At 41.6% G+C, this 14,737-nt stretch overlaps 1 protein-coding gene across 1 annotated transcript; it reads left to right on the top strand.

Annotated features, from left to right (window-relative positions):
* Positions 1 to 120: 120 nt before the first annotated feature.
* dclre1a (DNA cross-link repair 1A (PSO2 homolog, S. cerevisiae)) lies at positions 121 to 14,556 on the top strand. Its single transcript, XM_071920339.2, has 9 exons — positions 121 to 778; positions 1,263 to 2,672; positions 2,815 to 2,948; positions 4,841 to 4,959; positions 5,365 to 5,508; positions 5,953 to 6,098; positions 7,818 to 7,972; positions 9,157 to 9,298; positions 13,799 to 14,556. Exons 1-9 carry the CDS (start codon positions 349 to 351, stop codon positions 13,969 to 13,971), a joined length of 2,853 nt encoding a protein of 950 aa, XP_071776440.2. The 5' UTR covers positions 121 to 348; the 3' UTR covers positions 13,972 to 14,556.
* Positions 14,557 to 14,737: the final 181 nt, after the last annotated feature.

The following is a 14,737-nucleotide window of genomic DNA, read 5'->3' as shown; positions in this document are numbered from 1 at the left end:
TTTCCATGCAACGATTAAGCAACTTCATGTTGCAAAATGTTTGGAAAGTGTTGTTCTATTTCATTACTTGCCTTTACCATATTCATTGATACACTGTGGCGGTAAGTGTGTGCTAACATCTTTTAGCTGGACCTTTCTATTGAGGAAAATTACATATTGTGATACTTTTGAAAAATATTTTTTGCGGCGACGTTAACATAAAAATAGCGCTAAAACTGTATTTGTAGCCGTCAATCTACTGTAACGTTAGTATCGTCGCCAACCACGGAATGTTATCAAACATAAGACATTGCTCTTTTGTAACAAGACTTTTGAGGTCACTGGGTAGCATACCATCTTCTTCTCCAAATGTCACAGAAGGACGACTCTGAAAATGACATTTGGGAATATAAGCCTCTTGAGAAGAAAAAGAAGAGACAGGGATCACAGTCTTCCAAAGGATCTGTGGCTAAGAAAAGATGCACTTTGAAAAAAAGTGCCAAGAGAGACACCTCATCTCCAGCCAAGCCACCTGTCAGGAATGTGAGAGCCAGCAAGGCAGCTGAAATAGGAGATTTCAGCAATGTCAATAAAGGAGAGCATGGTAGTTTAGATGCACAGACTCTTCCCTCACAGCCATCTTCTTCTAATGAGACATTCAAAACTGGCAATGCAGCAGAGGGGCCATCCAGTGAGGACTTTTGTCCTGTCTGTCAGATGCCATTCTCCAGGTTGATGGTTCAGTCTCAAAGATGGCATGTAGCTGAATGTCTCGACACCCCCAGGGACAAAAGCAAAGGTATATAGATGCATGCATTTCCATCCTTCATCTTCTTAAAACTGACTGACGATTTATACACTAGATACCAAATAAAGAAAGATAAAGCTCCTGCACACTCTGTACTGAGAGACTCTGAACTTTGCTGTTAGAGCATCTTTAGGAACATTTCAGTACTTAGACCATCAGATTAGCTGAGATAGCCTTTTCTTTCTTTATTTGTCAGCCTATGGTCTACTATGCACCTGTCACTGTGTAGTGTGCAAAAGCTCCACTGCTTTACATATTAAAAATGCATGGTATGAAATTGTGTGTGCTGTATGGTGCCCTTTAAAATAATCAAGTAGTACTGGAAAAAAGTGCCTCAAAGTTCTTGAATATCTGTATAAACTATGTCAAACTGCACTCTCTGATTTTGCATTCAGACACACTTGAATAATAAATTTTATGCATCCTTCTCTGATGAGTCCAAATACTGAACATGTTTTATCATCTGCTGATGCAGAATGTCCTGATGGTCTCCGGTGCTCCTCCACCATTCCAAACCACTACAAGAGATACAACCACACACTACTGGCCCACAGTCGGGCAACCAGCAACACAATCCTCCTCAGTCTGTCCCAGCAGGCAGAGACCAGCGGGGAGACCAGCCTCAGTTGTCTCCCAGGACTAAAGAACAGTGAGGTGGACAGCTCCGTTTTAGAGAGTTCACAGGACAGTGCTGTCAGTCTCTCTGCTCTGTCCAATCACAGTGGAACACCTCCCACTAAACGTACAAATGGCCTTCTGTTACTGCGCTCACCTGGCCCTGAGGATTTCAAGAAAAAGAAAGGCTGGTCGCCCTATGCTAAAGGCCAAAAGTCTACCAGTGCTTCCCAAGAAAGTAAAACAGAGCTGACATCAACTCCTCTAAAGGCAGACAGCGGAGGCCAAGCCTGTAAAGGAGGTTTTGTCAAAACTGAACTTTCTCCTTACAGTGACGACACAATATCCTATTCCCCTCTCTCTGAGTTCCCTGCAGAGACTGAGGTCAAAGATGGGGAACCTAGAAAAGCCCTTTTTTCAAACGCATTTGAAAACGAGGACGAAGACTCGATGATACTGTTCAGTGACAGTTTCTCAAGTGAAGATGAGCTCTTCAGTGACTTTATTGATCAACTTGAAACCAGTAATGTGCTAGTGAAAGAACATACTTCAGCTTTCTCCAGCACCCAGCTGGAGTCAGTTACCTCATTAGCACCCAGTAATCAACGTGCTGCCTGTGCAGCTGCTGCAAACACAGCCAATTCCCCAAGTGAAAAAGAAGCGCATGGGAAATCTACCAATGCCATCAGTCCTTGTAAGACTAGCATTCAATCCCCACAGAGTATTGTTTTAGAACGCCTGCGAGAAACCCTTTTTCGTTCAAATAACTTACACTACAAAGACTTGAATGACGGCACTGCTCAATCAGAGGAACCCCCTAAACTTCCTCATCAAGTGCCTTCTCCTCAAACCTCCATCATCCAAACATCACAATCCATGGCACCTCGTAAGGGCCAGAGCAAGGCAGGTCAAGCCTCCTGTCTCAAGCAGCTGGACATTGGAGTGTTTTTTGGGCTCAAGCCCCTCAAAGAGAAGGTGGAAGAGGCTGCAAGTGGACCAAGTGAACTCAACTCCACCTGTGGCCCAACATCTGGTGAGAATGTGCGACGGAGAAGAGAGAGGGGAGACAGGCAGAGGAAAAGCAAGGCTGACAGAACCACAGATACCTCAAATAACACAGGGACCGTAAATGAACGTGATGTAGTGAGTGCTCAGGGGGAAGGAGGGAGAGGGGGGTCCAGACAATGGAGAAGAAGTAGGTGGAACAGAGGGAGAAGGGATGGAGAAGAACAACAACAACCACGCTGTCCGTTCTACAAGAAGATTCCAGGTCAGTATGTAATGGAAACCTATGGTAGTCAGCATCCCAACTGACTGAATTTGATATTTATTATAAATATTACCCATTTTTGTTTTATCCTAAAGACTCTTCTTTAAACTAAAATATATTTCATTGTCAACATTTTGTTCAGGTACCAAGTTTGCTATAGACGCTTTTCATTACGGAGAGATCGAGGGCATCTCTGCCTACTTCCTAACCCATTTCCATTCGGACCACTACGGAGGGTTGAGGAAGAACTCTACATTGCCCATCTACTGTAACACAGTAAGTCTCATGTCCCGGCTATTCTAAAATATGAATGTCTTCCAGTATGATTTCTATTGCATCAAAAGTGCACTAGTTTGTCCCTCATGCCAGTAGGGCTTGCTGTTCATATTTAGTTTTCTTGTTCCTGTTGGCTTCGTGACTGATATGGAGTTTCAATGGCTGTGGTGATGTTGGGCTTGTGTGTTGGATTTTTGTTATATTAAGCATATGTGCAATCTTGTTAATTACTCTACAGACTATGTGGGGTTAATTTGTTCCATCAGCTTGTTTGTGAAATTGATTGAGAATAGAATCTATGGAATTGCAGCAGGATATATAAGTATAGAAGTGTCACCAGCAAGCCAAACCCTCAGTTGAGTTACTTTCATCTTATATTGTGCCATGAAACGATTCTACCCAGAGAAATGCCTCATCTATCTTAAGTGGACAGTACAGTTTTTGTTAGGAAACCCTTATGAATGCTAGTCTTCTGCCCCAAATTTCAGTTATGAGTTCTCTGTTGCAACTGTATCCCAGAAAAACTTTCTTCATACACACAGTAGTAAAGTAAGGAAGGTCACCCCAATGCAGATGTGTCTCCACTTAATAAAAAAGCAGTGTTCCTCCAAAGACTTTTCAGGACTTGGAAGTTGCCTAATAATATGGAGAAGATTTGCACATCTTTGAAGGTGCTTCTTTAAAAGGCAAAAATGTTATTCTTCAGAAGTCCTGTTAGTTGCACCTTTTTAAAAAAAAAATAAAGCATCCTGTCTGCTCTCCTTTTCCACAGAATGCATAGAAGAAATGCCTCATTCATTTATCTCACTACACTGCATTGACCCAGAGTAATGAAATTCGCCTGCCATTTGCAGCTATGAATGCCAATTTGCCTGTGGCTGTCCATGTTGGAGTTGATTGAATTTCTAAGACCTTTTGTGTACATGACTGAGAGGGGGGGTGAGTCACTCAAACATATTTAGGAAATGTAGTTTCTCTGGGTTTCAGTTGGTCTTTGTCCTTATAACTATCAGTTTGTTCTCACTGTCTATTTACAAGGGGGAAAAATCTTACAACCTCACAATCTCTCAAGGTGCTTGAATTAAACGGTGAACTGAACAAATTGAGAAACTTGGCAGGCAAAGTATAAATAAATAAAAGCAAAAAAAAAAAAAAATTGAATCCTTAAATTCCAGCTAATATATAGCCTCCTTCAGGTTAAAATTGGCCATATAACTTTTAGAGTGCCAATTGGTCATTAGTTCAGTTTTCACATAATGTATTGTAAATACTCTGTTGATCTATACAGGGATATCAGGGATCATGAGTAAATAAGAAGGTGTTTGTAAATAGCTTATCTGAATAATAAATCATGGTATGAGCCTATTACCCAGTGTCCAGAATAAAATACATTGTTGAAAGAAAGCCTGATTTTGATGCAAGTTCTCTTATCAAATGGGTCACGACTTGCCAGCAGTGGAGTGAATGCTCTCTGTGGGTCAGGGCTAAAAACAGAGTTATGGGGTCTCCAATGGGGTTTTGTTTATTTGGTGGGTCACAGAATATCAGCTTGGGCACTAGGTGGGTCGTAGCCCAGAAACGTTTTAAGGTCAGAATCATTCTCAGTGAATCACAGAATATTTTGTTAGGAGTAAATATTGGTTCTGGGGCCTGGGGCTTGCTCCCGATGTTGCTCCTTTTGGCTGCAGCTTAAAAATGTCTTATGGGGTTACTTATTTGAATATCATGACAGATATGGAGTAATTATACTGTGTTTACTCTATCAGGCCTATTTTGTTTGAGTCAACAAAATCACTTTCTTACGCCCTTGGGTTTTTCTAGCTTTAGAAGCTGCTGCTGAATCAATGTAAGTTAACCTTAGAGATGAGTTGACTGACAGCTGCCTTTCTCAGATTACAGGGAACCTGGTGAAGAGCAAACTGAAGGTGGCAGAGCAGTATGTCCACATCCTGCCCATGAACACCCAGGTCACCGTGGAGGGAGTCAGGGTCATCCTGCTGGAAGCCAACCAGTGAGTCGCCTATTTGGGATGCCTTTTTAATTCTAGGACAAGAATGTCAGCACTCAACGCTAGACCTCGGCCACAAACATTTTCTTAGTTTTTTGTTTGTTTGAGGAAAAAACGTGAAAAACATGGGACAGTGACGCTCCCAAAATCCCAAAAACGGCAAGACCTGGTCTGTTTACCATGTTTTTATTTTGGCTTCAATAGGCTAACACATCAGCACATTGTTTCCTACCAAAAGCAACTATACTCAATTCATGCACCTCGTAGTTCATTCAGATCCTGTGTATTGGTGAAAATTCCTGCCCTAGATCAACAGCGACTTCAGCTGAAGTTTTTCTAGTGACCTTTCTTTCTGTTCTCTCTTCCAACACCACCTCCTGTTTCTGTTGGCTGTCTGCTATGTCGTAGCTGTCCAGGAGCGGCCATGCTGCTGTTCTTCCTGCCCGATGGACAGACGGTCCTCCATACAGGAGATTTCAGAGCTGATCCCTCAATGGAGACCTACCCCGAGTTGCTCAGCTGCAGGGTGCAGACGCTCTACCTGGACACCACGTCAGTACCTGTCTGTCCTCTCTCACATACACTGAATGTTCCTTTCTCATACACATATGGTATGATGGGGCTGCTCCAGTGCAGCTGCTGAATGGCCAAAAGCAGAAGACTGTGGGTTGTACTCGGCTGCTCCTGGGTATGTGCATGTGACCCTCTCCCCTTTATTGTTAATAAGACAGTTCTTGGTCAACTTGGCCAACTTCAATTTACACACAGGTATAGCCATAAGAAGCTCCCCCAATCTGCATTTAAATTCCAGTGAGGGTAAACTGTATACACTTTGTTTTGTTTTCAGTAACACTCCTTTCACTCACTGATGTCCTTAATCTACTCCGCTCAAACATGGTCCTGAACACACTCATGCACACTCATGCTTCATGCAGGTGTCCTGACATGTATTCACACAAATCTGCCTTTCTAAATCTGGCTCTCTCGTCCCTCTAGCTACTGCAGCCCTGAGTACACTTTCCCCAGTCAGCAAGAGGCCATCAGCTTTGCAGCCAACACAGCCTTCGAACTGGTGACGCTCAACCCACGTACCCTCGTGGTGTGTGGCTCCTACTCTGTGGGGAAAGAGAAGGTATTTTTAGGTGAGAAGAGTTCACTCATAGCCACATCTTTTGCCCTAGCTCAGCACTGACGGTGCCTCTCTGCCACTACAAGGCACAGCATGAAGTCCTAGTCCAGGTTCACAAACATAAATTATTACATAATCATAATTGTCTTGTCATCCTACTGTTGTCTAAACTGAAGGTTGTTTGATGGAAGTACACATTTGACTCTGCAGATCAGTGAAAGCATATCATCATAGAATTGGAACTTTTATGTTAGAGTATCTCCCAACTGCCAGTGCAACAAAATTAGGGAAAACACCATCACCTGATTTCCCATGCGAAAGAAGTGCACAGTTGTATTTAGCGTGCAGTTAGGCTTGTTACTCAAAAGTAATATTACTCCCTGAGAGCAGTAATTTGTTACACCTCAAAAATTGAAATTAGGGCATCTCAATTGCCTCACCAGTCTGATTCTGTATGATCAGGGAAACCAAATGGCATAGATGTCATGTTCTCGTCATCCTTTTGCTCGACAAGATAGAAGTAGTGGGGATACTTGCACCCAGAGAAAGTTGAACTTTTTCTCATCTTGGCTACTTCAGTGCGTACCCATGTCAACTGAGATGACAATGACAAATTATAATGAAAATGAATTTGTTGGATGAGGGTGGGTCTGTCGTTTTTGGATAATTCAACTTCAATCTGATATTTAGGCAGGGTGATAATAAAAGTAAACATTTATTTTTTGATTGGTAACTAATACTGCCGTAATTGTAACATTGTAATGTGTTGATTGTTGCCACCCAAGACGGACTGTAGGAGATAAGTTGAATGTGTGTCTTTGTCTGTACGCAATAGTGAGATGAGTGGATTGTTTTGTAACCTTATATCACTATCTGACCTTTGCTGCTGTTGGAAGGGAATCTTCTAAGATTACATCTTGTATTGAAATAGGAGCAGTGCAGAGAATTTGCGGATTAGTCTGCTTTGAGAGAAGAGCCACTCAGTGCATGTCGTGTCCTCAGTTTGACGCATACAGTTCTCTAATGATCCACATGAATAATAGTCTGCTCCACTTCGATGTAGGAAAGCACTCCACACAGAGGGTGAACGGCTTGCGTTCTGAAATCACCTGTGCTTCAACAAGCTCTGCATGAAATTGGAGTGGAAAAACGGCAGCTAATTTGATTGACTAGATGAAGCAATTTGGTCACCACAGCCGCTGTTGCTCTTGTTATTGCTCATGGGTATTTGTGCTTTGACAGCATGTATTGTCTGGGACAATGAACCCAATACAATATGTCCAGATTCAATTTTATTCTTTTAAAAAGGGCCATTGTTCAACAGTTTGTTATAACAATTGTTTTTTCCTCACACTCCTGTAGCCTTTACAGTACATAATGTTTTCAGCAGAGATCGTGTTCAGCAGCGCTAACAAAGTAGGTTATTTCAGTGTAGATTGTGGGCTTGGAGTTCTTCAAAGCCCCATTTGGTTTTATGAATTATAGAGATAATCAAAGATTCTTGGACAGCTTGATTTGTAAGTGGAAAATACTTCATAATGTTTACAAACGTCTCCAAACTCCATCACATACATTCATGATAGTAGAATTTCATCATTTATCAGGGAATTAAATTTTGTTCAGTGTAATAAACTGCCAGTGGGTCGCCCCACTGCAGTTTGGGTCTTAAAATGAAAAGGCTGTTGAACTCCCCACTCTGTTCTTAATCTGCCCCGGTCTGCTTCATCTGTAGCATTGGCAGAGGTCCTGGGGTCCAAAGTGTGCCTCTCACGGGACAAATACAACACCATGTGCTGCCTGGAGTCGGAGCGAATCAAACGACTTATAACCACCGACTGGAAAGCAGCCCAGGTCCATGTGCTGCCCATGATGCAGCTCAACTTCAACGTAGGTGCAGCACTCCCATTTCCCATCAACAGGTCTGAAAGGCGCATTTATTATTCTAAGTCTCTGGGCCCCCAAGGAGTATTTTATTTGTCAGAATGAAAAAAGTACTATTATGTACACAAATATGAGAATGTAAGCACATCAGAGACGAGTCAAAACTTTTGTTATGTCAAACAAATAATGTCAAACTCAATACTATGAGAGATGATAAGTTTAACCAGTTCCTATAACAGAACTTTTAGCTATATGAAGGGGTAAGGGGTTTCTGAGAGATTTTTTTTTTTTGTCCAAGCACATACAGCATTTGTGCAAATTGGCCTATACAGTGACCTACTTTTCAACCCGTCTGCTTGCTCTTGTGTTAAACGTATCTTGTTTAACCAAGATCATTTAACCTCAGATGGAATGATTGTTTGATTGGACAGTTTATTTTTGATGTGCATAAACAGCCATATCCTATTCTGCTCATGGTGTATGCATAAACAGCCATATCCTATTCTGCTTATGGTCTATGCATATGCAAGTATCAAGGACAGAAGTTCAAATAATTAGGAAATGCTAATTATGATGACCAAGCACAGCGTCTCCCTGAAATGGAGACAAGCGAGATGCATTATTAGTCACAGAAAAGCTGACTGGGGGGAAAAATTGCAGTTTTAAGGTTTTGTAATTGAGACCTTTAGACAAAAAAGTACTTGAGCAGTTTTATCATGAAGAGACACCCTGAAATGCAGTATATTCATTAAATCATCAAATCAATTATTAATCAAGCAAACCAGCTATCCAGTTTTTGCAGCTCTGGAAACTGGATAGCTAGAAATGTTTGTAAAGACATTAATCGAAATTACAAATTTTCTTGGAGCATAATGTCTGAAGTTGGATAGTCAAAACACAAAGGAACCAGATCTTTTGATTTAGTTTATATGGTGGATTTTACATTTTGGAAGAGAGGTTTAAGTGTCTAGCTGCTTTTTTGGGGGTCTGATTTAAATAACTAATTCTATGATGATAGACCTTTTTCAGAAGATCTACATATATTGAATTTGTTGCGTTCATGATGACATTTTAGAAATATTTCAGCCCTCAATGTCAGAAATGTCAGAAAAGTACAATATGGCTCCATTTGAATGTTTGAGCATGAAATCCTCATGCCATTCCCCCTCTCACCCTCATCTGGTCTTCAGAAACTGCAGGCTCACCTGAGCAGGTTCTCAGGACAGTATGAGCAGCTGGTGGCCTTCAAGCCCACAGGCTGGACCTTCAGCCAGCAGGTGGAATCAGTGGAAGACATCCAGCCTCAGACCAGTGGCAACATCTCCATCTATGGTATGGACTCATCTTTCTTTGGTTGTCTGTACACTAGAGCTAGTTATTCATCAGAAGGAATAAAGAACATGGTTTGTTCTGTTTATACCTTTTTTGTTTCTTTGTGAGCGCATTCATGAGTAATCTGGTTAGGCTTGAAAAGATGAGAATGAATGATGGGAGAGAAATGGCCAACAATAATGTCCTTTTTCCTCAGTCATACCTTCTGTGGCATATGAATCAGGGCTTTTTCACTGCCATTCTGCAGTATTTGAAGGCTTTGCGCAGGGTTAAGGCCATTAATGCCCTAAAAGTTTTTTTATTTTTGTTCTTTTCAGTTTTGCAGGTAAACTATACCAAAAGCAGGACCTTATTACATAATTGTAAATAATAATCTTAAATGTTCTCTCGCTACACACTGCTTGGGCTCCTCTACAAGAGTGGCAATTCCCCTGCCAAAAACGTGAATGTTTCCCACGCTGTACTATTTAGCCTACGGCTCCCTCTTTTGGCAAGAGAGGATGGAGGAGGGAGAGAAAGAAGAGCAAGAACAAACCAACGAACCATGGCACCATTCAAATTCTATTCAGCTTGATGGTAATAGAGGGTAAAGAATTAAGAGAATGTTGTAGGCATAGGCTGAATACATTGCAGTTGGAGCGGGCATATTTGCAGAAACTAAGTGTTATTACAAGTGTGCACTGTGACTTATTCACATGATCAAATTTACAGATTAAGGTATCATATTAAATAAATGTGATCAGAAGTGTATATACCAGTTCATATAAAGATATGAACGGAGAACACAGAAGCAGGCTGTTGTGCAGAGTAGTCCAGAGCAGTTGATGGAGACGGGGCAGGCACCCAGGCTTCAGCAGCCTCCCTACTTGGCTGAGAAGAGCTATTGTGGCTGGAAGCCTGTAGCCTGATGGCAGTCGGCATGGTAGTGGCATCGGTGGGAGGCATTGTCAAGATGGAGATTCAGTTCAGCCTTTTTTTTTTGTTTTTGTTTTTCTAAACCAGTTTCTTTAGCCTTTCTTCATCCCCTACCTTGATGTTGCCACCCCAGCACACAAAAGCAAAGAACAGCACAGTGGCCACTACGGATTGGTAGAAGATTCAGTCTGTTGCACACACTGAAGGACTGGAGCCTCCTCAAGATCAGTCTACTGCTTTCTTGTAGAGTGTGTTTGTGTTGTCATATGAGTCTGATTTTTCTGTTGATATGAAGCTCCCAAAACTTGGCGGACTTGTAATGGAAGAACACAGGTAGCATATCCGTACCATATGAGGTAATGACTGCTATGTCAGCATGCTAGTGCAAATCTGCCAGGATTAGAGGGGCGACTGGCATTGACTACCTAAGAGTGCTATCTGCATTTGGCTTCCACTCTCTTAATCTCTTACACACTGTATACATGTGGGCCTGGTTGAACCAAGGCGCCAAACCAGTAAACTGGTATGGGGGAGGGCAGCGCATTCTGCTGAGCCTGTGTCTGAGAACTCTAAAAACACACAGGCTTGTTTTTGTAGTTAAAAGAGCTGAATTTTGACAGGCTCAACATCTGGTTAGGAAACTTGGTGGCAATACAGCAAAAGGTTTACATCTTTACTTGTACTGCTGCTCCTTCTGCCGTTACAGTCAACGGTGGCATGTCAGATTTTTACTGCCATCCCTCATTGTAGATGTTTATCTGATTTGTAGTTTGCCAACCTACAGTGAATAGAGCATGACTAACAGGAAATGTATATAGAAAGGGTATGTTGAACATGATGTGACCGCAGTTAAACGCATTTTAACTAAAATTGACCTCTTCCTTCTTTTAGTCAACAAAGGTGCCATTTGTAGATTTGCTCAATCACCAGGCCACAGGCATCATGACATATTACTGAGTGAGATATGAGCTTGGGGATAATATACCTTTGTTTTACCCAGAAGTGGCAGGGTGGAAACACCCTTGAAACGCCGTTTAGACCATATGACTCCACTGAGGGCAATACTGATAAAAATCGACACATGATAGTCCACCCTGACCATTGATTCTCAGGGGAAACACTGTGTACCAATATCCTTTTGTGCTCCCATCAACAGAAATGACTACAGGACTGCCAGAGGTGGATAGGAAAATGGGCTTATCGCTGCGATATTATGTTACAGACCAATATTTAGGCCAATATTTCTGCTGCATGCCCATGCAGGTCTATTGTGGTGCATCTACTGAGCTGTATGTGTGGTTGGGCTTATGCAATGTAGGACTATAAGTCCGCTTGATGCCTTCTATGGGTCATGTCATTGTGGCATCTTGAGCGTCCAGGGCTCTTATCCAGGAAGAACAGGCATCTATGGACCGACACAGGCAGCAGCACTTCACGCTGCATGCCTCGCCCTCAACATATGGCTTTATCTGGTGTGTGAACTCTTATAGATGAATTTCATCCCCGCTGTCTGCCCCACAGCTCTTCTGCCATTAGTCATATCTTCAGTCACTGACAGCACTGCTGGACAGTGGTCTAGTGTTGAGCCCCAGTAATTAAGTAGGCCATGACTTGATTTGCCATTATCGATTTTTAGACTGTTTTTCCTCCTGTCCTCCCTTGTTCACATTTGCTGAACATCAACAGCACTAGCCATCTGGCCTGTAATATACAATCACCAGCTAGAGGCTTTGACTAACACACACACATAATTTCCTCCTCAGCATTTTGTGCGTTGCTCTGGTGCATGCCGATTTGCACTCTCTCTCTGCCTTGTGTTTGTCTCCCTTTTCCTTTCTCTTTCCAGCCATATGCTGCTATTGCTACTAATATTGTTCTCTGCGTGTGGGATGACTGATGACGCTACACTTGACTAGACACAGTTTCAGCCAGCAGACCCCATCAAACCTGGGGAGGGGGTGGAATGAGGCCAAACAGGAGGTAGCAGTTTTCTGCAACAGTCGTCCCAAGGTGTCGTCTTCTCCTCACCCCCTGAACCAAAAGAAGTGTTAAGAGAGTCATTTGATAATCTCACTGCTCCATCTACAAGCCTCCTTGTCCTGTTAGAGGAACAGTCTGAGCCTGTGGACCACTTTGATTGGCATCTAGTCTGTCTTGTAAGGCTTTGCCTCATGGCATATCTTACTGCCTTTTCCATATTTTTGGATATGCAGCAGACATCTGGCTCCTTGACAGGTTCTTACCTCCAACCAAATCTCTTCTGTCTTCATTGGACTTGATGGATCTTAATGGGGAAATTAGGGAAATGATCGCCTAAGCTATTGAGCTGAGATGGATGTATAATTGAGTAGTGTGAAGAATCCCCCTGGTCCAATTCTGAACCGCTCCTGGCTCCTCTCCCTCAGGGACTTCTCATGAATCAAAAATTGAGATCATAACAACCTAGACTTGATTTTGGCCCTGTGAGGATGATGGGGAGCGCAGCACAACATCGGCTTGTCTTCAGGATTATCATAAAGTGAAGCGTAGCCTTGGCTTTGGTTTAGCTCTGTTCCTATCTGACCCCTTAAGATGTTGTTAAATGAAGACCTACATTTGCCTACGATAACTACATTTTAGAGTTTGGGGTCAGTTAATTTTCAGTTCACTTACAATATTAATTAAAAGTACAATTGACCTGCTGTCTGACAGATGCTTCACTCTTTCTCTTTATAGACTGGATATAAAAAGTTATTGATGGCAAAAGATTTTCACTTTTCAAATTGTGAAGAAAAGACAGACTTCCTAAATTGATTTAAACTCAACAGGATATTTTGTGCTCTTACACGTACATGTGCATGCATGCTTATTTGTAAATGCAAACATTTCTCATTCTTGAGTGTGATCCTGTTGTATGTATCTTTTAATTGGTGTGACATGCATTGATATACCCAGCATCTTGTTGGTCTGTGAGATGTTGGTGGTACAATACGAGCACCAACTGTAACTTCTTTTTTTTTTTTGGTAAATTCAAAATCGGTCTGCACTTTTTAATACCAAGAGTTTGTGCATACATTTAATCCTCTGTGGCTACAGTTGAGCTTGTCATTTCAATGTTTTGGTTTTTTTTTAAATGGTGATCAAATCTATATCTCTAGTCCACACTTTGCATAAAAATGTCTTATTTGTGTCCCATGGCTGTATTTGTTTTAAATCTGTCTGCAATCTTTGTTCTACCTACATTTTTAAATTTATTTTTCTTATCCCTTTATGCATATTGCGACTGGATTGCATCCAGACTTCGTAGAATCCCAGTGCGACCCTGACCTTTTTGGTGGTCATGCATAGTCAGCATGGTGGTGTAGGGAGACCATTTCTCACCTGGAAGGCCCAGGTTCAAGGCCATATGATGCTGCTGAATTGTCCTACTGTAAGACACAAAAACCTGATAGTTAATGCATTTTGGCATGGTTGCTTTTGCATTATACAAGTAGGGTGACAAATGCAACTTAAGCTTAAGATCTGTTTCAAGTGCCAGAGTTTTTTTTTTGTGGGGGGGTGCAACTTAAGTCATCAACCATAAAACCCATTCTATTTTCTTGACAGGAATCCCATACAGCGAACACAGCAGCTTTCTGGAGATGAAGCGATTTGTCCAGTGGCTCCAGCCTCTCAAGATCATCCCTACAGTCAATAATGGCAGCTGGGGTAGTAGGAGGGCTATGGAGAAGTGTTTCAGCGCGTGGCTCATGGAAGCCAAAGCTAATCTTAAATCTTAACTTAACCTCGACAGTGAATTGGTTAAGCATGTTTACAGCTAACCATAAAATTGCTTGTGCTCCTAGTCAGTGGTAAGAAAAGCAAACGGTAATCCTCAATACTCCAGTATTTAATTGTATTACTATGGGACTCATAAAGATTGTCATGTTGATTGACAAAACTAGACTCATTTTGTTGCTCGTGCTGAAATTGTTTACGACCAAGACCAGTGAGCTTTTAACATTAGCATTTCTATACAGAGCAAGGGTTGTGATCAATCAAGTGAACATGAAGGTTAAGTAACTGCTCGTCATAACCAATTTCATTGAAAGGTTCTGCTCTTTTCCATATTGGGCGGGAGTTGAAATGACTAACAATACCAAAAGCTACTTGTATAATGATAATCTGAAGTTATACACGCAGCATTACTGTGGTTAGATCTGTTTGATTGAGGACTGTTGTATGTTGGCACTGAATTAAATGGACCTTTTGCTGCGGCTGCCTTGGCTACCTCTATTTTTCCCACTACTTACTGCCAGTATGCTGTAAGTGCTGCTTTGAAATGGTGCAGTTATTGTATTTCTCAATGTAAATACTTTGTATATTTTACCTTTTAATTTTATAGTGAAAAAATATGTCAATAAATGTGTTTTAAATATTTAACGGTTTGCCTATTTTTTTTTTGTGTGTGTCTGGGAGAGTAACATTAATATATTCTAACATTCATCTGTTCTTGTCACTTTAGAATTGTAAAAATTAGACACTCCACTCGCAAATTCAAACTTG

This window comes from Centroberyx gerrardi, chromosome 20 (assembly GCF_048128805.1).
Source record: "Centroberyx gerrardi isolate f3 chromosome 20, fCenGer3.hap1.cur.20231027, whole genome shotgun sequence".
Classification (NCBI taxonomy): Eukaryota; Metazoa; Chordata; class Actinopteri; order Beryciformes; family Berycidae; genus Centroberyx; species Centroberyx gerrardi.
The sequence above is the reverse complement of the archived record's forward strand: the minus strand, read 5'-3'. Positions and strand labels throughout refer to the sequence as shown.